The 26,586-nt window shown below is 38.2% G+C and overlaps 1 protein-coding gene across 2 annotated transcripts in view; it reads right to left on the minus strand.

The window, feature by feature from the left end:
• Positions 1-23,234, minus strand: part of LOC149376113 (uncharacterized) — a 357,203-nt gene extending 333,969 nt beyond the window's left edge. For both annotated transcript variants that reach the window (XM_089591396.1, XM_089591392.1), the window contains exon 1: positions 23,078-23,234. In XM_089591396.1, the coding sequence (XP_089447522.1) occupies positions 23,078-23,198 (121 nt within the window). In that variant the 5' untranslated portion in view covers positions 23,199-23,234. The remainder of the gene's footprint in view (positions 1-23,077) is intronic.
• Between the last annotated feature and the right edge of the window lie 3,352 nt (positions 23,235-26,586).

Raw genomic sequence — 26,586 nt, forward strand, 5'->3', positions numbered from 1 at the left:
CACCGCAGATTCACCACCCAGCGCCGTTGCCAATACGACCTGCGCCGTCGATCAACGACGAGTCGCATTGACAATATATTCATCGATACACATACACACACACCCACATTTGTATTTGATACACACCTCTTCATTTATTGTTTAATTTATCATAGTTTATGTTTTTATGCAATAGAAATTTCAGTTTGATTAAGCACTGTATTTGTAATCTATATTCTTTTCATTCAATAAATTGAATTTGATAACAAGTTTCTTTCCTTTATTTTGTTTTTTGTTAATTTATATTGTTAAAAAAATTTCCTCTTATAATTTCCGGACCTTGGCGATTTGACAAGGTTTGGACTATACAACAGTAATACTGAAATTACCATTTTTGTACTTCTATAGTATCTTAGAACAAAATCAACAGGGCTGTTGTCTCGAATCAAAGCCAGCAATGACTCGTGATTTTTTAAAATCTGCCAGAATACCGAAATTATCTTTCTATCCAGACCACTAAGCGAATACCTAGGTCGTGATATCACTAAAAAAAGGAATGTAGATAGAAATCGAAAACAAAAGCATAACAAGAGCTATTACACAGCTGTTGCACTATCTGACGAAAAAAATCGTTATTATACTGAAGCAAACTGAGTCAAACTATCACTCAGAGCCAGAGCAACAGTAATGCCATTAAGAAACAGTTCCCCTAAACAAAATGTATACCTGTCTGATAAATAACAATCTACTATTGTATTTACGAAATCGGCGAAAAATCCGACTCTCTGCGGCGAACGGTAACAGTTACAAGCTGGTTACGGAGCTCCCTCTGGAGAAGAAGGCTGTCGTCAACTAAAGTACAGAAGTGAGCGTGATTGTTGAAATCTAAATACGCAAAGAAAAGGATTTTTTAGGCGGGAGAGAAATGTTAAACGTTAGCGTGAGTGTTCGGATGTATGAGAAAGAGAGAGAGAGATGTAAGAGTAGAGAGTAAAATTGTAATTTGAGTAGTAGGTATGCTCTCTCTGTGTGAGTCTGTGTGTTGTTAGGTATTAACTAGACAAAGGATAGCTCGCTTTTCCTTATGCGTGGGGGAAAATTTCTTGAGGTAGTCGATGGTGTGAAGCGTATTCGAGTTCAGTTCAGTTCGGCCGGAGCAAGCGATTGTGAAGCCACGGAGTCGACTCTTCTTCAAACTTGGAGATTCGAGAGAGCGACAAAACTACAACTTATCAATTGCCGTAGACTTCATCAGCAACGAGCAGTCTTTTGGAGGCACCGACGAATACATCGTTTTTCCTTCGTCAAATCAAGGCCTTCGTCTCACCTCAACATCTGCGAGCGAGATTAGTAACACAGCGCAGGTATTTTGTAAATTTACTAAGAAGAGATAAAAGGTGTGTGTTTTGCGAGCGGCCAGGCAACTATATTATTCGAGGCCTTTCGAAAGGTAAAACAAATAAAGTCAATTTCGTTCCATGAGTTTAGAAAATTGTTCTTGGAGTTTATTTTGTATTCCTTTCCTTTACTATCAACCATGGCATAAATTGTGGCAGTTGCTCCGCGTATGATAGTCAATAATTCGATTGACTTTAAGCGTCAACATTTTTGGTAGCAGAGCGTAGTTGATAGTGAGAGGAAACGTTTTTTCTTCGTATCGTTGTGTCGGTGCATTTACTGTGGGTTGTAACAAAAAAAAATGTACTCGCAGAAAAAAGCTGTTGTCTTCAACTCGGATGCATTGGGAATTTGGCCCTTTTCCGTCTTTCTGGAATGTGATTTCAACTGGTTGAGCACCGTTATCGTGGTGCTGCTTTGATTGGATACTCGCAGCGAAGTCGCATTGCTGCATGACGATAGAGGACGGCAAGCATCAACAACTTCGAGGTCACGATTGTTTACCTTCGGCGATTATTCCTGATGTACGTGCTACACATTGAGCACGGAGAGGTCACCATCGCTGCTTGAGATACCTGCTCGCTGTATACCGATAAGTAGACGCTTGGCTCAGCCGAACTTTTGTGTTGTTGTTGTGGTTTTAATACAAAACTTGCTTTTGGTACCTTGTAAGCATATTCGTAGGAATTTTAACTTTGATTTTAAAAATTTGTTTTAGATGCTCAAGTAGAAGATTGGAACTTTTATACTTGTTATTGTTAATTTTACTGTGAAGGTTTTTTGTTATCGTTAATTGTTGTAAGGAAAGTACAGCGAATTTTTGTTTCTTGTTGAGAATACATCGAGATTGGCACGATGGCACAGACTGCTGTTTCGAAGCAGGTGCGACGCGCACAGTTAATTATTAATTTCGCACAAAATACTTTTGAGAAAGCCGGTCCGACTAAACAGACTATAGAGCAATATTAGTCGCGTGCGCCCTTGTTGGAGCAATATTGGTCAACGTTTGTAACTAAGCATTATGCACTTATGGAGTACGAGGATCAATTAATGGATCATGATTATTTTCGTCAGGACGGTTATGCGCGGACGGAAACTGCATATCTTGATGCTCGTTCGTTGTTGGCGGCAAAAATTCGTGCACTTAATAATGCAAAGTCAATGCCTCCGGGTCATTTGGGCCTTAATATTGAGCCTGGTCTAGTAACGACGTCCACTTCAACCTTGCCTTCGCTTTCGCTTCCCATGTTCTCCGGTCGACAGGAGGACTGGGAGAGTTTTAAACAACGCTTCGAAGCCGTAATGCAGTCGCAGACAAACATGTCGGGAGTTACTCGGTTGCAGCATCTTTTGAATTCGGTACAGGGTGCTGCTGCTAGTAGATTAAAGGGGCTCGCAGTTATTGAGACGAATTACTCTGTGGCTTGGGAGCGTTTGCTGTGGCGCTATGATAATCGTCGTTTACGTCTTGCGACTCATTTGGAAAATCTTATTCAGTTGCCCACGGTTCGAGCACGCCGAGTGGACGATCTTTCGGCTATTATTGATCGCGCAGAAGAAACCATACAGGCACTCGTCGATCTTAATTGGCCTATTGGCAGTGTAATCATTTTGTTGTTCACTGCATCGTGCGTAAACTTGACTCGGGCACGCGAGAGTCGTGGAATGTTTCACAGGAAGGCAAGGACGCATTCGATCAGTATAAAGAATTAATTGCCTTTATAGAGCGTCGAGCCCGATCTGTGGACCAGTCTCGCTCTGATTCAAGAAGTGAATCATTTTCTCGGGCCGATTCAAGCGGTAAATCGGGTGGTGCGATTAGGAATCAGTCTCGTGCTGTCGTGGCCAACGTGGCGAATGAGAATTCTAGAGAGGCTTGCGTATTTTGTCAGGGCATGCATTATGTATATTTGTGCGAAAAGTTTCGATCGTTGGATGCTTATGCGCGGTTTAAATTTTGTAAAAAAGAAAATTTATGTTTAAATTGCCTGGGGAGGGGGGACCGTCTCGCTGATTGTTCCTCGAAGCGCTGTTGTAGTCATTGTCGGAAGCGTCATCATTCATTGTTGCATTTGCAGCCTGCTGGGGGCCCAGGGTCGGCTGCTTCGCAGACAGGAGCACATCAGGCTTAGACAGTTCATTCCGATTCTTCGAATGGTAGTAAGGAGATCACTGCTGGTGGATCGACACTCGCTTTTGCGGCTTCAATTGATGGTCGAGTTCTACTTGCTACAGCAAATATTATTTTGAAAAATCCAAAAGGTGGATCTCGTGTTATTCGTGCGCTTATAGATCTGGGTGCTGAACGGTCTTTTCTGTCAGAGAACGTAGCCTCTTGCTTGTTATTACCTCGGAATAGGGTTTCGGTATCGATTTCAGGCGTTGGATCAACGGTTTGTGCTAGGGCGTCGCACGAGGTCACTGCTCTGATCGGCTCCTGTGTGGATAGAGAATTCGTGAGTTCGCATCGATTTTTGGTTCTTGGTGAATTATCTCGAGTTATTCCTTGTAGAGTGACGGAGATTCCAGACAATCGGTATTTGAGTGGAATCCAGCTTGCTGACGAGCAATATAGTTCACCCGGTCGCGTTGATGCTATTCTTGGTGCTGACATTTATGCCGATATATTGAGGGAGGGCATACGACGTGGTCCGATCGGGACACCGGTAGCTCAACTGACGGTGTTTGGTTGGATCCTCACTGGACCTGTTGATATTAATTTGGAGAGTCATTCGACTGTGCACGCTCATCACATTCGTGTTGATGAGAGTTTAGATAAGTTAATCGTTAAATTTTGGGAGATCGAAGAGGTGCCCGATACTAAAGTTTTGTCAAGGGATGATGAATATTGTAACGAGTTCTTTCAGCGGACCACCAAACGTGATCAGTCGGGTCGATTCATAGTTCGACTTCCGTTTCGCTCCAATGCTTTGTTGAGAGATTCGAAGGAGATAGCTTTAGCGTGTTTGCTTCGTTCGGAGAAACGTCGGCAGGGATCTTCCGAATTACAAAAGGCTTATGATAGTTTCATGCGCGAGTACCAAGAGTTGGATCACATGAGGAGAGCATCGCAGTCGGAAAGGAGCGCGGCTTTGTGTTATTTACCTCACCATGCAGTTTTTAAAAATGATGGTTCAAAGAAATTACGCGTAGTGTTCAATGCGTCGCAAAAGTGTTCTAACGGTTTATCGCTTAATAGTCTTCTACATTCCGGACCAAAATTGCAGGTGGAGATAGCGACGTTGATTACTCGTTGGCGTTCTTTTAGGTTTGTTTTTACCGCAGACATAGTAAAAATGTTTCGTCAAATTCTCGTACATCCTGAGGATCGGAGATGGCAGAATATCTTTTGGCGTTCCAACAGGTCCGAATCCATACAAGAGTATCAATTGTCAACGGTGACTTATGGTACTGCTCCTGCTCCATTTTTAGCGATTCGTACCTTGTTGCAGTTGGCTGAGGAGGGTAAATCAACGCATCCTGAGGCGGCTGCTATTCTTCGGTCACAGCTGTATGTGGATGATATTTTTGCGGGTGCTGATACTTTGGGGGAGGCAACTCTTCGGCGTGATCAGTTGGTTTCGTTGTTGGCTGGTGCTGGTATGCAGCTCGGAAAATGGGCGTCGAATACAGTTGAACTATTGGAAGGAATTGAGGGCTTGTCAGAAGAGGAAGTTTCTGTAGATATCGATGAGATTGTTTCAGCTTTAGGATTGAAGTGGAGTCCAAATGAAGATGAATTTCGTTTTAAGATTGATCTTCCTACTCTTTCTGTTAAGATCACGAAAAGGCTTGTTTTATCGGAGACTGCACGTTTATTCGATCCTCTTGGTTTCTTAGCTCCTATAATTGTCGTGCCAAAAATATTAATGCAAGATATGTGGATTGAAAAATTAGATTGGGATGTAGCTCTTCCAGCTGACTTCGAGAGGCGTTGGTTGGCATTTCGTGATTCATTGAATCAGTTGAGTGAGATTAGGATTGTTCGAGCAGTGGGAGTCATATCGACTGAAAACTAGAGTCTCCATGGGTTTTGCGATGCTTCTCAAAGGGCATACGCTGCCGCAGTTTATTGTGTAACTTCTGATGGAAAATCTACTTTGTTGATGGCTAAGTCCAAGGTGGCTCCAGTTAAAACTCAGTCGCTTCCGCGGTTGGAGCTCTGTGGGGCTGTTCTCCTTACTCGTTTGACAGATTTTATTATTGGGCAGCTAAAAACGAAGCCGAAAAGTATTTCCTTTTGGAGCGACTCCCAGGTTGTGTTGGATTGGTTGAAGAGTCATCCGTCGCGTTGGCCTGTTTTTGTTGCCAATCGTGTTAGTGAGGTATTAACTCGTTTTCCTCGTGTCACATGGAGTCACGTGAGGTCTGCCGATAATCCTGCGGATATTGCTACTCGAGGAGTAACACCATCGCGACTAGCTCTCAGTGAATTATGGTGGCATGGGCCTGCGTGGCTGGGTAATGATAGTCCTCCATCTCTGTCGGTGGCATCCATAGAGGGTTCCCAGGCCGTGGCATCTCTTGTGGCTAACGAAGTAGAGGAGAGTTCGGGTAAAGTAGAATCTGAAGCACTTACTCGGTTGAGGCAAATATCAAAGTATTCTAAGATTTTGAGAGTGCTAGTGGTTATATTTCGGTGGCGACTTGGACTGCGAGTATCGAGGGCAAATGTGAGTTCCGTTGCTTCGCGAACCTGGGCTTGGCGGGCGGCACGTATCTCCTTTTATAGACTTATACAGAGCCATCATTTTGCTCGTGAGATTGACCATTTGCAGAGAAAGAGCTCGATACCAATGATCTCGCGTTTGTTGCGCTTGGCGCCCTTTATTGATAAAGACGAAGTGCTGAGGGTTGGTGGAAGGCTTCAAAATTCTGTATTGAGTTTTGAAGAAAAACATCCTGTTATATTGCCAGCTGATGAGCTGTTGGTTCGACGCTTAGTTGAGTATTCTCATTTTATTACCATGCACGGTGGGGTTGCGCTCATGCGAAGTTATCTAGGTCGTTTTTGTTGGATTGTCCATATAAACAAGCTGATCAGGAGTGTTTATAGAAAGTGTGTGATTTGTACGCGTCATGCTGGTAAGGTAGTTGAACAAAAAATGGGTATTTTGCCTTCCTATCGATTGAATGGAACTCGAGCGTTTGCCTTTACTGGAGTTGATTTTGCTGGACCGTTTCCCATACTCTTTTCTAAGGGTCACGGGGCCAAAACGGTCAAAGGATACGTAGCGATCTTTGTATGCATGACTGTGAGAGCTGTACACATCGAAGTAGTGTCGGATCTTTCTTCTGAGGCATTTCTTGCAGCATTTCATCGGTTTACTGCTCGTAGAGGTGTTTGTATTAGGGTTTTCTCTGATAATGGTACCACGTTTCGAGGTGCTTCACGAGAAATTGAGAGCCGTTTCAACGGAGCGTTCAAAGAAATGAATGATGTTGTGGCTCGACTGGCGGAACAAGGGATTGTATGGGAATTCATTCCACCCAGGGCGCCTCATTTTGGCGGTCTGTGGGAGGCAGCCGTTCGATCTTTTAAATACCATTTGCGTAGGGTAGTGGGTGAGAATTCGCTTACTTTCGAAGAATTTTCGACTTTGGCAGCACAGATTGAGGCCTGTCTGAACTCTCGGCCTTTGTGCCCTTTAAACTCTCAGGGTGAGGATAGTGTGGCATTGACCCCGGGTCATTTTTTGATTGGATCCGCACCTCTGTCTGTTCTTGAGTCCTGCTCTGATCCAGGTGAACGATTAACTTTGTATCGGCGTTGGAACCTGCTTACTCAGATGCGCAATTCTTTTTGGGTTCGCTGGCGCAAGGAAGTCCTGAATCAATTTCAACTGAGAAGTAAATGGCTTAAGGAAAAGGAGAATTTGCAAGTAGGTGACGTAGTGATTTTGCGTGATGAGCAATCTCCTGCTGGTCGATGGCCATTGGGTCGAGTGATTGAGTGTTTCCCTGGCTCTGATGGGTTGGTGAGAGTGGTAAAAGTCAAGACGGCGGCTTCAGAATTCAAGAGACCAGTCATTAAATTGATAAAGTTGCCGGTTGATCAGGAATTAGGGGTCGCGATTGCTCAAATAAATGGGAGTAAGTTGCTAGAGCAAGGCGGGCGATAGTCAGTTGTGTTGGTTAACTCTCCAGGCAATGCGTAGAAAAAGAAATGTATTTGCTAGGAAATCCTGCGTCAATTTTAATTAATTATTGCGAATTATAAAGCGAAAATTTTAATTGTATAAAATTTGTTGTAAGATCTTTTGAAAACACACTTTCTAGTATTTATTTTTTGTAGTGATAAATTTATTTATTTTTTCTTATTTTTATTATTTGGTTAAGATGTGGAGTGTGAGTTCAACAGATCGTTGAAGAGATTTGTTCAAATTTCAAGAATTTTTAAATCAAGTTGAGCATTGTTATAAAGAATTTGGCTGAATTTTAATTTTGTTTTAGAATTAGTAGAAAACCAATTTGATTGTTGCTTGGCCGCAACAAGGCTGGCGGTATGTTCGGATGTATGAGAAAGAGAGAGAGAGAGATGTAAGAGTAGAGAGTAAAATTGTATTTTGAGTAGTAGGTATGCTCTCTCTGTGTGAGTCTGTGTGTTGTTAGGTATAAACTAGACAAAGGATAGCTCGCTTTTCCTTATGCGTGGGGGAAAATTTCTTGAGGTAGTCGATGGTGTGAAGCGTATTCGAGTTCAGTTCAGTTCGGCCGGAGCAAGCGATTGGGAAGCCACGGAGTCGACTCTTCTTCAAACTTGGAGATTCGAGAGAGCGACAAAACTACAACTTATCAATTGCCGTAGACTTCATCAGCAACGAGCAGTCTTTTGGAGGCACCGACGAATACATCGTTTTTCCTTCGTCAAATCAAGGCCTTCGTCTCACCTCAACATCTGCGAGCGAGATTAGTAACACAGCGCAGGTATTTTGTAAATTTACTAAGAAGAGATAAAAGGTGTGTGTTTTGCGAGCGGCCAGGCAACTATATTATTCGAGGCCTTTCGAAAGGTAAAACAAATAAAGTCAATTTCGTTCCATGAGTTTAGAAAATTGTTCTTGGAGTTTATTTTGTATTCCTTTCCTTTACTATCAACCATGGCATAAATTGTGGCAGTTGCTCCGCGTATGATAGTCAATAATTCGATTGACTTTAAGCGTCAACAGTGAGAGTGTAACGGTGCCGATCGCAGAGCTACTAAAACCTCCGGCGGTGAGATGAAACCATAAGTCTCCACACGTAGATCACTCGCGGCTTTTTCATAGTGGCAGTCAGTTAACTCAAGAGTGGGTGTACTTACGTAAAAATATCTTCTCTTTACTTGCTGTAATGGAAAAATAGTGTACGGTACTTTACGATTTCGTCAGCCCGATCGATGTCAAAGCCGATCATCTACTGCGACGACCGGTGATAGTTGAAGAGCACGCTCTCGAGAAGAGCGCTGTTGACAAACCCAAATAAAGCAGCGAGCGCGATTGTTAAAACCTAAATGTGCAAGGAAAAAGACCTTGTAGGCAGGAGAGTACGTTACAGTGTGCCGATACCGATCGCAGAGTTACTAAAAATCCAGCGGCGAGATAAAAAAATACGTCTGCACACGTAGAACACTCGCGTTTATCAACAGTCAGTTAACTCAAGAATGGGTGTACTTACGTTAAAATCCCTTCTGCATACCTGTCTTTGAAAATCAGTGTGTAGTACTATTTTGCTATTTCGTCAGCCCGATCGGCGTCAACGCCAACCCACCGCGGTTACCAGTGACTTTTCAAACACCCTCTACTCAAGAAAGACACTGCCATCGACCCTTGATAACTAGCGAGCGCGATAATAGCAAACTACATACGCAAAGGAAAGAAATGTAGGGAGATCGCACAATCAGAAAGTGCGAAACACTACTTATCTTGGAGCTATTACACTACCCAAATGTCGATCAAGCTGGTTCAGTTTTTTAAAAAGCTTGTATCATTTGCCAAACAAATGTATACGAGCAGAAACGTAATTAGTATTTGTAACCCAGCAAATTGTCCCGATTTAACATTACCAAACTCAAACAATTTAAAGAGAGCGATGGTATTGTTTTTGATGTACAAGTTTACAGGTGAGAAATATTTTTAAAGCAAAGTAAGTTCGTGTAGGTAGGTAAACTTCACACGAAGACACTCGCTGAAATGTACCTTATTAAAAAAGTGGTCCACTTGAACGAAAAAGTAATTGGTTGTCACATCATCGTCGTTGATTCACTCCGCTACCGATGATTGCAGGCCAACCCCCGTACAGGAACGAAAATATTTATAGATGAACAGCACAACTTTAAAAAAATTTTAGACGATCACTTATAAAACCGATAACAAAAAGTTGTTCAGCAAAATAATGTGAGTAGTAGACACAATGTCAATAAATTTGATTAGCGCGAACGATTAAAACAGAAATTTTTCCCAAGGGTCCAGGCAGCCAATAAAACTGATCGGTACGCCGCGTTACAGGTTAAACAAAAAACTTTGTTTGAATGTAACTAAATGAAGTTGCCGTTATAAGTTGTTCAGCAATGCGTTCGCAGTTTAAAAAGTAAAATGTAAAATTTAAAATTAAAATATTACAAACAAATGTTGTGAATTTGATGATAAAAAAAAAGTTTTGAAGATTAAAAAAAAAAGTATACGTTGGCTTGAAAAGAGTTAATATCTGAGACATTTTTGATACTTTTAATAGTTATTATTTCAGTATAATACTAGTAAAAATTCGTTGTTTCAGTCTTAGTGCAGTGCAAGGCCACGAAAACCATCGAATTCGGCTGATTTTGTTAAAAACAACAAAAATACCCTCACTTAAGACTCTATCCAATACATAGAAGAACTTGCATACGTAAAAAAAATTCTCGGAGACTTTTCTTTCTGCGTTTAAATTTTTTGTCGGACTTACAAAAATTATCATGCGCAACCCAACTGAAAACCGAGAATTCGTTCCAGCGTATGATTACCTGCTTCCTTTCCCTTCTGCCTCTCTCTGCATCATTCTCCGTATGCACATACACACCACACCGTGCATGAAATGGCAGAGGATTGAAAGGGGGGCATGACTATACCCCAGCTTGGCTGCGCCGCTCCGCCGCTCGCTGTTCTTGGCCGACGCATCTCTCCTTTTCTCATTTACTCTCTTACAGCAAGTGCAAAAAATGCTTGATAAATTTTTTCTCTTTATTTGGCACGTGTTTAGAGATAAGTAAAACACCATATCGGTAGAAAATTTTCCGCCTTGCACGCTGGTATTTTTATTTTTATCGTATCTACTACCGCTTACGAGATATGAGCGCGATAAATTTCAGACACGATTTTCACATTAAACAAATAATTTACAAAAATTTTTATCATTTTTTGCGTAATCAGCGTCATTAGATACACATAATATCAAAAAATCCAATCTTCACATCAAATTTCTAATTCACGGCTCAAAACGGTCGATTACCGCGCAGGATCAGTATTAGCTGATCAGTCCCTAATCCACGGAGTAAGATATACAAGTGGTCCTAGTGAGATTCAAAGGAGTAAGCAGCAGAACTGCCGTCATTTATTGCAAAATCTACAAGGCGTATATATGTATATATATACATATACTTTACAACAAGCAACGATTAGAATCCTATGTTAATCTTATGGGTCAAGACAGCCAATCAGCTACTGTCTCACGTTTTACTGCTTACTCCCTTGAAGCTCACTAGGTGGTTCTGTGACATCCCGTGTCATTTTGACAGAGTTTCATCTTTAAATTATAAAAAGCAAAAGCTGGCAATCTTGAACCATCGAGCGGTATAGCTGATTCTGCAATCGCGTGACATATAACTTACTTCTTTTGAGATAAGCTACTGTCGCAAAACTCAAACTACGCGTGCAATCTCAAAGGATCTTATAAAATGCTCATCTAACAAAATCAATTCGCATCAGCACACCAAATAATGTGATAAATCAACAATTTCAACATTCTTTACTGCAGATGTACACAAGAAATATCATACACAATTTCGACAGCAACTTGTACTTAATGTAAAATCCGAGAGATTAGCAGTTTTAACCATCAATTACTGTAAAATTATTGCACCACGACTGTGCTCGTGTCAGTCGAGGGTCATTAGGTTAAGCTCTATTTGGTCGTTCGAATCCCCAATTTGACGCGTCCTCCTTAAACGCAAGAGTATAAAAACTCCTCGCACATAACAATATTCGCCTTTTCTCTATCATCAAGTGCTCCAAAGTAACTATAGAGGTTGGAGAGTGAGTTTTGTTGCTTCTTTTAAGCAGATGTAAGACTTAGTTCGGTGATTAAGCTACGTGTTAAAAGCGTGCATTTCAAGCAAATGTAGGACCTAGTTCGCTGACTAAACTGTGTGAGAAAAGCTCGAGCAAACCAGGCCACTGTAAACTCGCCTAAAAAGTGAATCAAGGAGGAAAAAGAAAGAAAGGACCATCGACTTGGGTTCCAACGTTAAAACCAGAAGCCTAATTGTTGTCATTGCCACGAGTGCTCTCGTGTAGGATTAGGAACATCGTTGCGGTCAATCTTGTAAGATCTTGCGACTGCGTGCGATGAACATAACTTGGTTGTTGATCAAATTAATTTTCTTAATTCAAAAAAATTTCCACTGCTAAATTATATGAAACATTTCAAGATCTAATAATCCTAATTGATTGACACATAATTCTTACCTTAATGAATAAATTGAATATCGAGGAAAAATAAAATACATACTGTGTGACAAAGACCTTTACAAGGACGTGAGATAAAAAGACAAATAAAATACGCTACTACCGTATGACATAAGACATAAACTCTAACAGTAAGTCAACGCTAGCTTAGAGTACACCACTTCATACATATCGCTCGGTGAAACCTAACACTGCAACGCCACAACGATTTCAAAGAAAAGTATACTGTCAGTAAAAGCAAATAAGGCCTTTAAGCCGATGGATGGTTCCTGAAAACAAAAATTAAATTTATTTGTTTGTAGAACGAATCTACGAGTTCCGCCCTTTACTTATAGAAGTTCGGACGTAAAAGTTTCATTCCCATTGTCGATATTGCCTACCCGTGCATTCTGGCGATCTTAGCGAGGGACAATTTCTATCACTTTACAGCGCCACCGGACACAGTCGTATAGTAGTCAGTGCGCCAGAGCATTAGAGGGTTCTTGGTGGTGGTCCTTTATAACAATACGATATTTAGCTTAAAATTCAAAGAAAATTACGTTGCATAATACCCTAAATTGTCGACTTCGATGGAGATACGCGTCATTGTTATGTATCGCAAAATAACTTGAAAAAAGGCTTTTCTTTGGTTTTTATTAAATATCTCGGAAAGTTTTGGTTTTGGAGCAAAATGTTGAATCCAATTGTTATTAACCTAATGATATAACATGAGAAGTAAGTGTTAAAAAGAGTTAGAAAATTTTTCCTATTGTTTAAACAATCGAGAAAACCGAAAAATGCAAAAAAATAGAAAGGCATGTAAATTCATGTTGCAATATTCAAAATTGCTTGAAAAATGATAGTTTAGTAGACATTAGTATGCTTTTTATTGTACACCAAGTTCAATCACAAAATTTTGAAATAACGCGGCCTATTGGACAATTGTTAATTAAATAGTTATTAAAACAGAAATTATTAATTAAACCGAATGTACAAGACCGCATTTTCTGTAATTTTCAACTTAGACAAGAATAGTTTAGTGCAATCGATTAAAGTTACTTTTACGTTAATGTAAAAAATAAAAAGTTGCTATAGGACCAATAGAAGCCGAGATGCAATACCTTCAGTTTTTTATGCATTCTGGCCGTTATTTTCAATTTTTAAACTTCGGACGGCACGACTTTTTTGATAAAGGTTTATTGTACCATACAAAATTTTTTTCCTATAGAAGTAATCAATCTTTTTTAATGTAATGACTAATTAAAGTAGTGTAAAATAACGCGTAAGCCGTGGTACTTGAGCAGCTGCAGCCAGCGATGTATTGCGCATGCCTAGTAGCTCGAAAAGCGTTAATTGTGCAACTAAGAATCCAGGCACAACGCCGACAGGCTCTACTAAAGCGCTTTTCGAGCTACTGCGTATGCGCAATACATCGCTGGCTGCAGCTGCTCAAGTACCGCGGCTCGCACGCTATTTTACACTACTTTAATTAGTCATTACATGCACAAAGATTGACCAATACTATAGAAAAAAAAATTTTCTATGGTACAATAAACCTTTATCAAATAAATCGTGCCAGTCCGAAGTCTAAAAATCGAATATAACGGCCAGAATGCGTAAAAAACTGAAAGTTTTGTATTTTGGCTTCTATTGGTCCCATAGCAACTTTTTTTATACATTCATGTAAAAATAAGCGTAATCGATTGCACTAAATTGTTTTTGTCTAAGTTAAAAATTACAGAAAATACGGTCTTGTACTTTCGGTTTCTTGTTAATAACTTTTTTATTTTTTTAATTAATAAGTCCAGTTTCTTAGGTAGTACAGGTAAAGTTATTTTTCACTGACTCCAAAAAGTACGATATCGATGCCATGCCCATCACGCATTTTATACACAATCAAAATATTTAATAAGCAACTGTCCAATAGGCCACGCCATTTCGAAATTTGGCGATTGGACGTGGCGTACAATAAAAAAAAACTAACGCCTACTAAACTACCATTTTTCATTCAATTGTGAATATTGCAACATGTACTTTCATGCATTTTTATTTTTTTGTGTATTTCAGCTTTCTCGCCTGTTGAAGCAATAGGAAAAATTTTCTAATTTTTTTTAACACTTACTTCTCATGTAAAATCATCAGGTAAACAACTATTGTACTTAACATTTTGCTCCAAAAGCAAAACTTTCCGAAATGATTAATAAAAACTGGAAAAAAAAGTTTTTTTGCGATAAAAAACAATGACGCGTATCTCCGTCGAAGTCAACGATTTAGGGTGTTATGCAACGTATTTTTCTTCGAATTTTATGCCAAATATCGTATTGTTATGAAGGAGCACCACTTTTCTCGATTTTTTTTGCTCTGGGCCCTGACTATAGCGAATATCTTACATCGTGTGATAATCCCCAAATCCAGGATTCTTCAGATCCATGTATGGATCAGCAACGTAGGTGGTCCCACGATCTTTATTACCTACACTACACCCTACCTTACAGTTAATTTTTGTGAACACTTTGTGTCATTTCTGCTTTCTCGCATCAGGTGCCACAACAAGAAGAGAGGATCAAGCAGACGAGCACCCGAAGCCAGTAAACACTGTAAAAGAGAAATAAAAAATATGAATGTAATTGTAAACTTACAGTAAGATTTGTATTAATTAATTTAAATATAAATTAATCATAACAGGCAAAAAAGTTTTGTGTAAAATACTGTAAAAGTGACTCAGCACTATTTAGTGCACAAGAAAATGACGCGTCTGTATAAACCTCATGTGGAGCGAGGTATTTAAGTGGCTTGTAATGTAAATAAATTTTGTTTGAAGCAAATGACACACTGTTACTTTCGCCAGTATTATACTAGTGTTCGGTAACACTGATAGTATAACTATAAAGGGTGTGTTCGCTAATATTAGTAATACATCTACATATACGGAGCTCGTCGTTGGTCGTTGGCTCAGTTGGTTAGCGTGCTAGTCACTGAAACAACACAGCTTAAGGGATCCTGGGGTTCGATTCCCGATCGGGGACTCAGATTTTTTCTGATGGTCTTTTCCGGAATTCAATTCACGATACCGACTTAGGATTAAGGATTACTTTAAAATGAAAAAAGAAAATAAAATGCGTTCGAAAAGAAAAATTAAAAAGAATTGTGATGAGTTCTTAATATCCGGTCATGCGTGATCGGGGATAGAGATGCGACATGACGCGTCACGAAAAAACGTATGTCATGACCGTCATGTTACTGTCACATGACCGTCGTGAAATAATTTGTCATAAATTTCCTCACACTTAAATCAAAATAGAATTATTCAAAAAAAATTTTTATTATTTTATTACAAAAATAATTTTTTTCTTTTTATTACACATTAGATCACAATATTTTTTAATATCTAGCAAATTGAACTAGTGTAGGTTTTCAGTACAAAAATTAAAATAATTAACAATTTTTTGGCATGTCAAATAGACTATCAAAATTTTTTTTAATATATTCTTTAAAAATATAATATCTTTATACAATGAATATAATACATTATACATGAACTATTGGCATACTACCCTGTTGTTGCGGTCCAATAAAAACCAATAAAAAATTCGTCGATTTTACAATAGGATTTTTCTATTAGTTTGTTATCGGTATTTGCACCCGTAAATCCAGATAAAATCTGTAATGGTCAAAAATGGATTTTCATTATAACCAGAACATCATTGAACAAAAATAATCACACAAATATGTGTCTTACCATCCAGATGGCAACACCAAAACGGGGGGACTAAAGTATTTTTTACAAAATTCTAATAAAAATTAATAACTAACTTGTCTTTCAATGTACATATAAAATACATTAATCCTCCCGTTTTGTTAATGATATAAAAAATCTATTTTTGACCATTTCAGATTTTATTTAGATTTACGGGTGCAAATACCGATAAGAAATCAATAGAAAAATCCTATTATAAAATTTTATTTGTTTTTTTATTAAACGGCAACAACAGGGTCTCAACATCAAACAGAGAGTCGTTTCGTTGAACACCATTGAGATCACTTTGAATGTCTAGTTGGTATTGCATGTCATCATACTCCTCATCTATTTCATTGTCAGCTATATTTTCATCAATCACATCATCAGCTTCATTGGACCCTTCACATTCATCTTCTGTTTCTACTTCATCATTAGAATTGACATTATCCATAAGATCGTCACTTTCTTTGATAGACTTTTTTTTTAATTTTTGATTCGGATTTAAAAGAGAAAGATTGTGAGCAATGTATGTTAACTTGCAAGCTCTCTCGATTTTCAGTCTGTTTCTTTTTGGTGTGTGTATCCATCCGTACGTGCTAAAAGATCTTTCAGTCGCTGCTGAAGAACAGGGAAGTTCGAAGAGAGCCTTTGCAACACGACATAATAAAGCTCCAGTCCACCAATCTAGAGGACTGACTAGATTTATAGAGTTCTGAATAAACTGTTCGGTCCAAATGCCTTGAATGTAATCGTGATAAATAACACTGCATAAAATTTTATTAAAGACTGAATAAATAAAAATTTCATACCTTTGTTAGAATTGTACTGTATCAGTTCAACCATCAACTTATCGTTGTCCAAATTAAATTTTTGGCAAGTTTGAAAATTACTTCACGACCTTTTGACAGTTGATCTGGAGTCAAGTTCTTACCTTTGTAAGAGAGGTCCAAAATATTAGTTGCAAATTCGAAATGAATTGGCCCCAAAGCCATTTGAAAACGATTTTTGCAGGCACTTAATATCTTGGTCCATTCGTTTGGTGTTAGTGTTACATTCCGAGTTGATACGAATTATGTTATAACTAAAAACTATCCGTCCGTCAAAATTCAGATAAGACGTATTGTGAATATAAAGCAAGCTCATATGACAAGAGGAGCTCGTACGTCGTTTATGTGTGCGCGGGTGTGTATTAGCTTTAAGGTAAATGCTTCATAATATGCTGACATAGAATACAACCAGCCTCATTGTAAAAATGCATGTATGTATAAATGAATAGTTTCTTGCTCGTTAATTGTTTGATTCTGATAATGTATACTAATTAAAAATTCGTAATACACACATTACTTCATTGTGTACAAAATTGATAGTAAAATCCTCAGAACGATTAATTTCGAGATTCGTAAACTTACTGTCACAATTGAACTTGTATTTGGCGTTCTTATATTACTGATACGAGCTTTCATCATCTCTGACCCAAAAACTCCATCGCACTTGTCAGAAAATGCGATTTGTACTGTTGTATTGTTATTTCCTAATATGTAAAATCATAACATGTAACATCATCGTGCAACTGTCAACGCAGTCTGCAAGAACATCGCTCATTGGTTGACCTAATTTAACCAAAGGCCTCTTTTACTCGCTCTGATGCTGTAAAAACGCACCATTAAGAGGAATAATCACTTTCTTTATGTCTGTCACCTGTCCTCTAAAGTTTTAGTCAACTCTTGACTCTCGCGATTCGTGAATACCTTAGACACGTAAGGCATAACGTGTTGGCTGAGGCAATTCGAGTGCGTATCGAGAACATCAATAGTATCGGACTACGCTAAGGAGCGAGGTACAACAAAGAAGGACCGCCGAAAGTGATTCCGGCGATAGCAGAGAAAGCAGAAATCGCAACATCGTACTGGTCACGAATTCATTCGTGTAGTTGAAGGAAACACTGACGGTTACAGCACGAAGCATTAGGGAACTCCGAAGCAGCAGTAACAATCAGTGATAGATGTAAGTTAAATATCAGTAATAAAATTTACGCTGAATCTTGTTAAAGTGACCCGAATAAGTTATATTTAAAAGAACAAATGATTATTAAATTGCTTTAATAAAGAAATACATTAATTACCCATATTATTTAAATAAAGATTATTATTCAAAACAAAAAAGAACAAATAAAGGTCATGAGCTGAAGTCTAACACCACGAATGACACTTAAATAAAACAGTTAAGACCTTTCTCTGAACAAGTCCGGTCATAACATTAGCAGACTTTCTGAAGTTTGGGATCTTTTCAAGTGATTTTCCAAAACTGCAAACATTTCAACCACCTCGCTTTATCTTGAATCATCTCCTTCCAACTTGAATAACCATCTCACAATGGGTTCAAGGAGTTCAATGACTCTATTAATTAGTAACTAAAATTTATCATCGAAAATTAATTTTTTTGATAAGATATCTAAGACTTTCTCTGCTTTTCTTGAAACAGATAAATTTTGTAAATTAAAGCGATTTTGATACAAGCTTTTTAAGCTTGTAAGATGTGACCCCCACCTAGTTTTTCCTGGAAGTTTTAGTGTGATAAGAACTTTTTCTTCATCATCAGATACATTATTTTGAATTTTGGTTAATAAAGTAGACAACACATGAGATTTTTTAATCTCTTTTATGATGGCTGTGCTACTTTGAATAATCTTATTGATTGATGGTTGTCACGCCACATCTTTTACCAAGAGATTTAGTATGTGAGCTACACAGCCATACGCAATTAAAGATACCATATTTATCTTGTAAAATATTCCGAGCTTTTTTGCAATAAGATGCATTGTCTGTGGTTACAGCTAAAACTTTATCAACACCAATTTCTTCAATAACTTCTGAAATTTTTTCTGTTAGATATTTTCCATCTCGAGTATCTGTTTTAGTTGCTATGCTTTTAAAAAAAACAGGAGTAGATTTAGTTCAAATAAAATGAATTATACCTTCGTTCTTTAGATTTGAGTAACCATCACATTGTATTGATATATTGCTAGCATTTTTAATTTTACTCGCAACACTAGTTTCAACTTCACTATGCACTGAATTTAATAATCGATTTGACATGTCATCTCGTGTTGGAACTATAAATGTAGGGCGAAGTGACTTGCAAAATTTTATAAAATACTCATTTTCAACAAAACTTAGAGGTAAAGCTAAAATAAAAAATAGTTACATAGTAACTTGTTGATAAAGTAAATTATGTTAAAATAGTACAATAAATTACCAGAAGTGTAAATTTTGCTTCAGCCAAAAGATTTTCTGAATGTTTTCGAACACTCTTTCACACGGTATCTATAAAAGAATCAATCGTTATTTCACTTCGATGAGTTTTATGGTGTTTCTCATTTTCGTCGTTATCAATTTTCTTTCTTATTTCTTCAGCTGGGGCCGAATCAGCATCTGAAGCATTTTTTTCACTTTTATTTTCTTTTATTCCTGGATTTTTCCTTTTTTTTGCACACTTCGAATCATCAGTGATGCCTTGCATAATCAAAAGTTTAACATGAATAGGGCAATTATTGCAATCTGAAAATAAATTCGTTCCCATCCTTGTTGAATGCAATGCATATTTTTGAGGGCAGTATGCACATTTATACTGCTTTTTTTTGTATCACTTGTCGATGGTAATGGAACGAAATGCTTTAACACTAGTTTATGCAACACCATACTTCTCGTAGACAAAACAGTTCATCATTAAGGATCGAAGCTGCAAATATCACAAAAAATCAATAAAAATTACATAAATCTCTCACTGATGCAATAAGCCGGTTTACCGAGCCGAAAAAAGTTGACGTAGAGCATGTGCGTTCTTAACGGCTTTTCGTTCGCAGAAAGACTAAGGATCTTTAAAAAAATAAAAATAGAATTGCATCAATAAGGCCTGTGTTATTTTTTCCCCAAGTGGCTATATATATCGCGAGAGTCACTTACCTTTTGGAATCCCAATTGGTTATCAGCAGGCCCGCCAATTTCAAAGTTCTTTAGCTTAACTGTGCGATAACATTGACAGACCCTAGACAAAAATATTGTCTCCGTCTTTATAGAAGCAATCATGACCGTCATAAGACTTTCTAGTCATGTCATAACAAATTTATAATTGGTCAAAAAAAAATTTGTCAAAATCATCGATGTCATGGCCGTTACATAAGGTGTAATGTCATGACGCGTCATGTCGCATCCCTAATCGGGGAGGTAAGATGTTAGAAAAAAGCGAATAAGTATATAAAAGACAATCTAAATGACAAGCGAAAATTAAAGTGATTAAAATATGTAAAAACTAGCAGCCCCCCGTCTCGGCTTCGCCCGAGACTAACTAAATAAAACACCGTAGTGTGTTGACATGTAATGTGAAACGTTTTCAGTTAGAAATTTTACACATATTCCTGACACATCTCAGAACAAAAATCTTCTTATTAAAAACATGTTTTTTCGGAATCCATATAGTTTATTTGGTCAAATAATGAGGTGTGAAAATTCAAAAAATATAATTATGCTAAAAAGTACCGTGCGTTCTTAATGCCATGAAATAATCGGTGGCCATAAGGAGCCGTTGATTTGCAGTTTTACCCGTGTAATTCACGAAAAGGGCTATTTTTTGAAGCTGTTAAGATTTTAAACTCCCAAAAAATTCATATTAAAAAAAAATTTTTTTTCTCTTATCTCACAACTTTATTACCAGAGCAAAAAAGTCCTGGACCTTAAACCCTACATTTTTTATTGCCACAAAAACACAAATACATTTTCTACTTAATTGAAAATCTGAAGTAGGATCTTTAAAGATTTCAGAGATTGCTGTGAGGGTACAATCAAAAGCTGATCTCTCACGTAATGGATTCTTTATTTGTCGATTTTGACGCTGCTGTTCCGATCTCGATAAATTTTCTGCGTCAGTTTCTTGACGCCTTAGTAAAATTGTATTTATTAGATACATTTGAAGTTTTTCTTCCAATTAACCCTCTTGCGACTTTTGGCATGCTTAAAATTTTTGTGACCCCTAAAGGCTGTTTTCTGTCAACTTTGTTAAGTTCTAATATATTTGTTGGCAAGGTAGTTCGACGTCCGATGGCCCTAAAAAAGACCAGTGAGCTTATTAAGTAAACTCTTTCTTGACTTCAGTTAACAGCAATTGTGACTGCCTGGATATCTCAGGGTGATCTTTTCTGGCCTGCTATTGAAGACCCAGACTGGTCGGGAGAAAAATTACAAAGTCCGAAGCTTTGGGGCTAGTTGTAGTGCTCTTTCCCAACGTCTCCCGGTATAACGTCGAAGACGTTAGTGTCTAAAGCACCTTTTTTATTTGCAGATTCAGTTGTTTTGGTGATCTTAGATGGGGAGATTGGTTAGTGATACTTGTCCAGTGGAGGCTGTCCCGTTGACTCAAGTTTTTTTTCCTTCATAGCTGTTATAGGTTTGCCCAGCGCAGACCTTGGAGAGGATTAGTGATTCCTGGTTAAATGCTTAGAGTCGAGAGGGTAATATAGGGTCGTCGGTCACCGGGTTTTCCAGCGTTGCGAAGAACAACTCCGCAGGTGACGTCTGCTCGTGAATGGCTGACTTGGTTTAATAGTGCCCGTCTTTAGTTAATATAGTGTTTTAGTCGACGAATCGCTTCCAGAAATGGTAGTAAAAATTTATTTGTTGGCAAGGCAGTTTACACTTAGGTGGCCCCAAAAAAGAACCGATGAAATTGATGGTTAAGTAGGGAACGTAAATACTTATAATGGCCCTAAAAAGCGCCAGTGGTGAAACTTCCAGGCTATTCTTTATTATATTTCTGATGATGAAGAGCTGGCTACGGGTAGCTTGATTCTTACCCTGGGAGTCTCGATGTATGGAGACTGTGATGGAGGGAGGTACGCCGCTGACCAAAGAATATCTCGTCTTCGGGTCGTTCCCCGAATAACCAACCGCTCATCGTTAGACGGGAACATGTGGGTAAGCGCGTTGGGGACGCGACGACTAAAAAGGTAACCGTTGTGTCTGCCCGTGTCCCTCAGAGCTGTTCTCCCTGGCTTTCATTTGTAGCCAAAAATTTTTTGACTGCACCAGGCGGGATGGTGGGACTGCCACACAACTCTGAAGAGTTGGTGCAGATTGTGCTCTGGCTAGATATGTCTCCTGGTATTATGCCAGAGACGTTATCGGTTGGAATGAATTTTTTTTTTATTGCACTCGTCGAGATTCAGGGTGAATGGAAACCTGTAGGTCCCTTCCCCCTTACAGAAAAATGTCGTCCGTAACCGGGATATCTAGCTGCAAGACTATCATTAGCATTCTCTATGCAGCTCGTTGAACTGCCGAAGCACGACTGCATCACTATTGAGACGCTCCGGCGTATTATAACCACACTTATTTAATTATGTTGCAGGTAGCCTTGATTTTATGTCGACGCCACCTAGCGGATTTTATTGAACTAAAGTGAAAAGCTGGCGTATTTTTACAAAACTTTGAGCTCATTTGTTGCTATTGTTATTAAATTTCTTAAGATAAAAACTATACTAAAACCATCTAGCAAGTATCATGAATCAGTGTGCAAAATTTCAGCAAAATCGGTTAAGTAGTTTTCGCGGTTAGCGATTACAACGGTTTCAGCGACTTTGCTTTATATATTAGTAAGATGTAATGATACCACGAATATATTCTATGTAAAAAGACTATGTAAAATGTTCTATGAATAAAGGAAAAGGAAGTGTACATACCCACAGTTGGTCAGTACACTATATAGTAGAAATATATTTATGTATGTGTGTGTATATATATATATATATATATGGTCCTCATTTTTCATTTTTTCCACCTGCTGAATCTTGAATGGAACACAAATTTTTAATAAAAATTATGCCTTGATGGGGCGAATTGGGATTACCTGTTATTTTGCACCATGGCCACTATACATACCCGTTCTATTGCACAGTACCACAGTTTATACGGTTGCGACACTAAGTATAGAAAAAGAGCATCCGAAATTTTCAGTCACTTGGCGCTCGAGAACAAGACTCTCGATCTGTACTGTGCAGATGCTAAAATATAAATTATGAGGCTTACCTGCACAACGTTATATTTGAAAATTAGTTAATTTATTTTGCCAAATTATTTAGATATTTATTACTTGCTCATGGAAAGAGAATGCCAAAAGGATTCCTTTACCCTTTATAAAAAGTTTTATAATAATACGGTCCGATGTTGAGCCCAAAACATTTATTGCGTTAGTTGAGCTATAAGCATATCTAAGTAGTAAGAAAGGTATTTACCTGTACTTCTTAGAATTTTTATAACTTGCAACTCAATCACTTTTTTGTCAAGCACACTCTTATTGTTGATATTGTTTTCCTGCATTTTCAATACAACGGCTTTCATAATTAGTTCGCGCATTCAACAGTAATTTATTTGAATCTCTACGATCATGCAGACTGCTGAAGACCAAAACATACAAGCATAAGGGTGCAGTCCCACTGCGTGTTATAGAGCTGCGCGAAATAGACTCCACGCAATAGAAAATAGAACGAGACAATCAGAGCAATTTCCACACCTTTTCATTCCCGGACAAAAATATATAGCTATAAATATAGCTATTACAGATAGCTGTTTTGACAACTATACATACAGCCATGATGTAAGAATATTGGGATTATGCCTCTACCACGTGACCTCAGTATATATATGACTAATGTAGAGGAGAAATAACACAGGTCTTATGGGAGGAATCTTGTTTTTATTTTTTTTCTCACTTAAAAAGATTGTTAATTCCATGTTACTGACACAATGAGAGTTACATAGTTATTTTTTTCCTTTGGTGAATTCGTTCATGAAGATTGAAACAGCGTTTTGAACGTATACGGAGTGCCGTTTAACCCTACTTTCAGCTGTTTGTTTCAGCTGTTGCTGCTGCTGCGCTACTGCTGCTGATGCTCAGAGATAAACAAAGTACTACGAGCTGTTTCATGAGTTTCTTGATGTCAATATGCTTTATATTTTAAAAGCTTTTGAAATTCGCAGACAGATGTGGCGGCGCGATGGAAGCGTTCCTGATTGGTCCTGATTGGTCCTGATCAAAATGGATGCGCAACGCCACACCTTATATTCTTAGATCATGCATACAGCTATAACTACCTATATTATAGCTATAATCGGGTGTATGAATAAGGTGTACGTAAACGTTTCTTTACAGGTATAATAGATACAAATTATAGCTTTAAATTTTGCTCAGATTTTACATAAAAGTAGGTTTTAAATTTAAAATCGGATTTTTTTGAAGGTTTATCAGACAATACTACAGTGCTATCATCCATATGATAACATAAAAACTAGGGGCTTAAAGTATTTATAGCTATTATTTATAGCTATATTTATAGCTATATTTATAGCTATTTTATAGTTTGTTATAGCTATAATTTTAGTTATAATGTATAGGTGTAATGATATATAGTTATACATTTTTGACTGAGTATCGTACATCTATTTTACACATGTGAATAAATGTTTACGTACACCTTATTCATACACCCGATTGTAGCTATAATGGGTACTGATAGCTATATGTACAGCTGTAAAAACAGCTGTTTGTAATAGCTATACTTACAGCTATACTTACAGCTGTATATTTTTGTCCGGGGTTTCGCTCAAGGGCTCAGACAAAGTTCACCCCGTTCATACGGCTAGAAAAGACCGCTGCGCAACCTGTTAAAGCCCGTCCGTGGCGTCAGTGCAAGTAAGATAAAAGTACATCCAACCTCTTACTTTTATTTACAAGTTTAAATGAGTTACGCGTTACGCATTGGTCTTTCCAGCCCATGAGAACGGAGCTTTGGATGAGCAGGATAGGAAGGCTCGAAATAGATTTGATTTCGCTATCCTCAAGGGATCTCAAGCTCTGATTGGCGTGAAGTCTATTTTTTCAGCTCTGTTATCTGCCATGCCATGGGACGGTTTGACTGCATCCTACGAGTTCTTACATTTCTGTGGAATAAAACCATAGAGATATAAGAATAAAGAGCGCTAAACACATAACCTACATTCTAATGTCGAAATAATACACACGATCCTAATTGGCTGCACCATGTTTAAGTCATTTCACTATGTATAGATATAGTTTATAATGCTTAAATCTATACATATATACAGTAAATTATCTGTATATATAGCGTAATACATAGTCAGTAGTAGTATTATTGCTATGTACAGTGAAATGACTTAAACATGGTGGCTATCAGCCGCACTGTCTCTCGACCCACTGTAACATAACCCTGTTCGGTGATGTTTTTATTGGTTCAGACAAAAGTTCCACCACTGCCTAATTTATTTATTACGCTATTGCACTTTTCCGTTTTGGAAAGTGTGCATCGTGCACATGGAGCAGAATAGAAAAGTCGCGCCATAGCCCATATGACAGCATCCAATAAGGCCATAAGGGCATACCAAAGCTCTCCTTCAGCAAACTTTCGATTATGCATGTAATGTAAATTATTAATGCTTAGCTATGATACCTCACTATAAAAATATCACAATCATCACAGCTACGATCATCGTTACACATCTAAAAATTTTAACAATAATCGAAGAAAAAAGTTATCCTATTATTTAGTTGGCTCCCACCGTTCCGCCCGTTTTGCTCCGCTGCATGTACCCTATGGACATTTCAACAGCGAAAAATAGCAATATTGTAACAAACAAAGCAGGTAGTGGGGGAACTTCTATCTCTGACGCTGTCACAGTTACGCTGTGACGTTCCACTGGCTATTTGGCCCGTCGAAAGCAAAAAACATACAGCATAAAGAATAGACATAAGAGGGAACAAACCTGGACACAACGGGCTTATATTCTCATGCGTAGATGCCGTGTTTCACGCACTCCGAAACGTTATTTTCTTACTTTGATATTTTTACTTGTTATGATAAACTAGTTAACAGTAATCAAAGTTGGAATATCGGTTCGGAGTGCGTGGAACACGACTTCTTCTACGCGTGAGAATAAGCAATAAGCCCATTCTATCCAGGCTTGTTGCCTACTTGTTCTCCCTTTATCTTTATGTCTATTTCTTATAGTATATATCTTTATGTTTTTTCTTATAGGCTCCGTGCACAAATCACGCACAAAGACACCAGCGCCAACTTTTGGCTGGATAGTGAGGCCGCGTGGTTACGAAAAGACACGGAGAAGCATGGTTGCCTAAAGTCAATAATTTTTTTCATTAATACCAATGTTTTCTAGTATCCTCACCATCTCAATTAAACTCCCTAACTCCTTAACTTTACAATAAAATTTTTTTCAGCATGCGATTTTGCTTCAATAAGTTGTAAAAGAGACAAATGTTCCTTTGTTGCTTGTGCATGTTAGCTAAATTGCATGTGTTGGTAAGGTGTGTGAGAGAGATAGCGAACTCTTAATAGTACTAACTCACGCATGTTCACATGTACGAGCAACGAAGGAACATATGTATCTGTTACAACTCATTAAAACAAAATCTCATGCTGAAAAAAGTATCATTGTAAAGTTAAGGACGTTCGCGGTTCGGTAAAGATAGCGGGGGGGGGGGGAACCACTTGCGGGGCAAGAGGGAAAAGTAGCGATGAGTGAAGACTTGGCATCGCCGCACGGGTCTCCAATGTGTGAGTGTTCATGTACACACATATATACACATAAGGTGGTGTGCACTCTGCAGTGTCTGCACTGTCTACTGCGTCGGTTACGGCAGCTTATGTGTATATTTGTAATGTATTTGTGCTAAAGATGTTAGTATCTGATTTTTATTCGTTATAACAAT

The sequence above is a fragment of the Copidosoma floridanum genome, unplaced genomic scaffold (genome assembly GCF_036245765.1).
Source record: "Copidosoma floridanum isolate Cflo_tuat_1 unplaced genomic scaffold, Cflo_Japanese_pri ptg000001l, whole genome shotgun sequence".
Classification (NCBI taxonomy): domain Eukaryota; kingdom Metazoa; phylum Arthropoda; class Insecta; order Hymenoptera; family Encyrtidae; genus Copidosoma; species Copidosoma floridanum.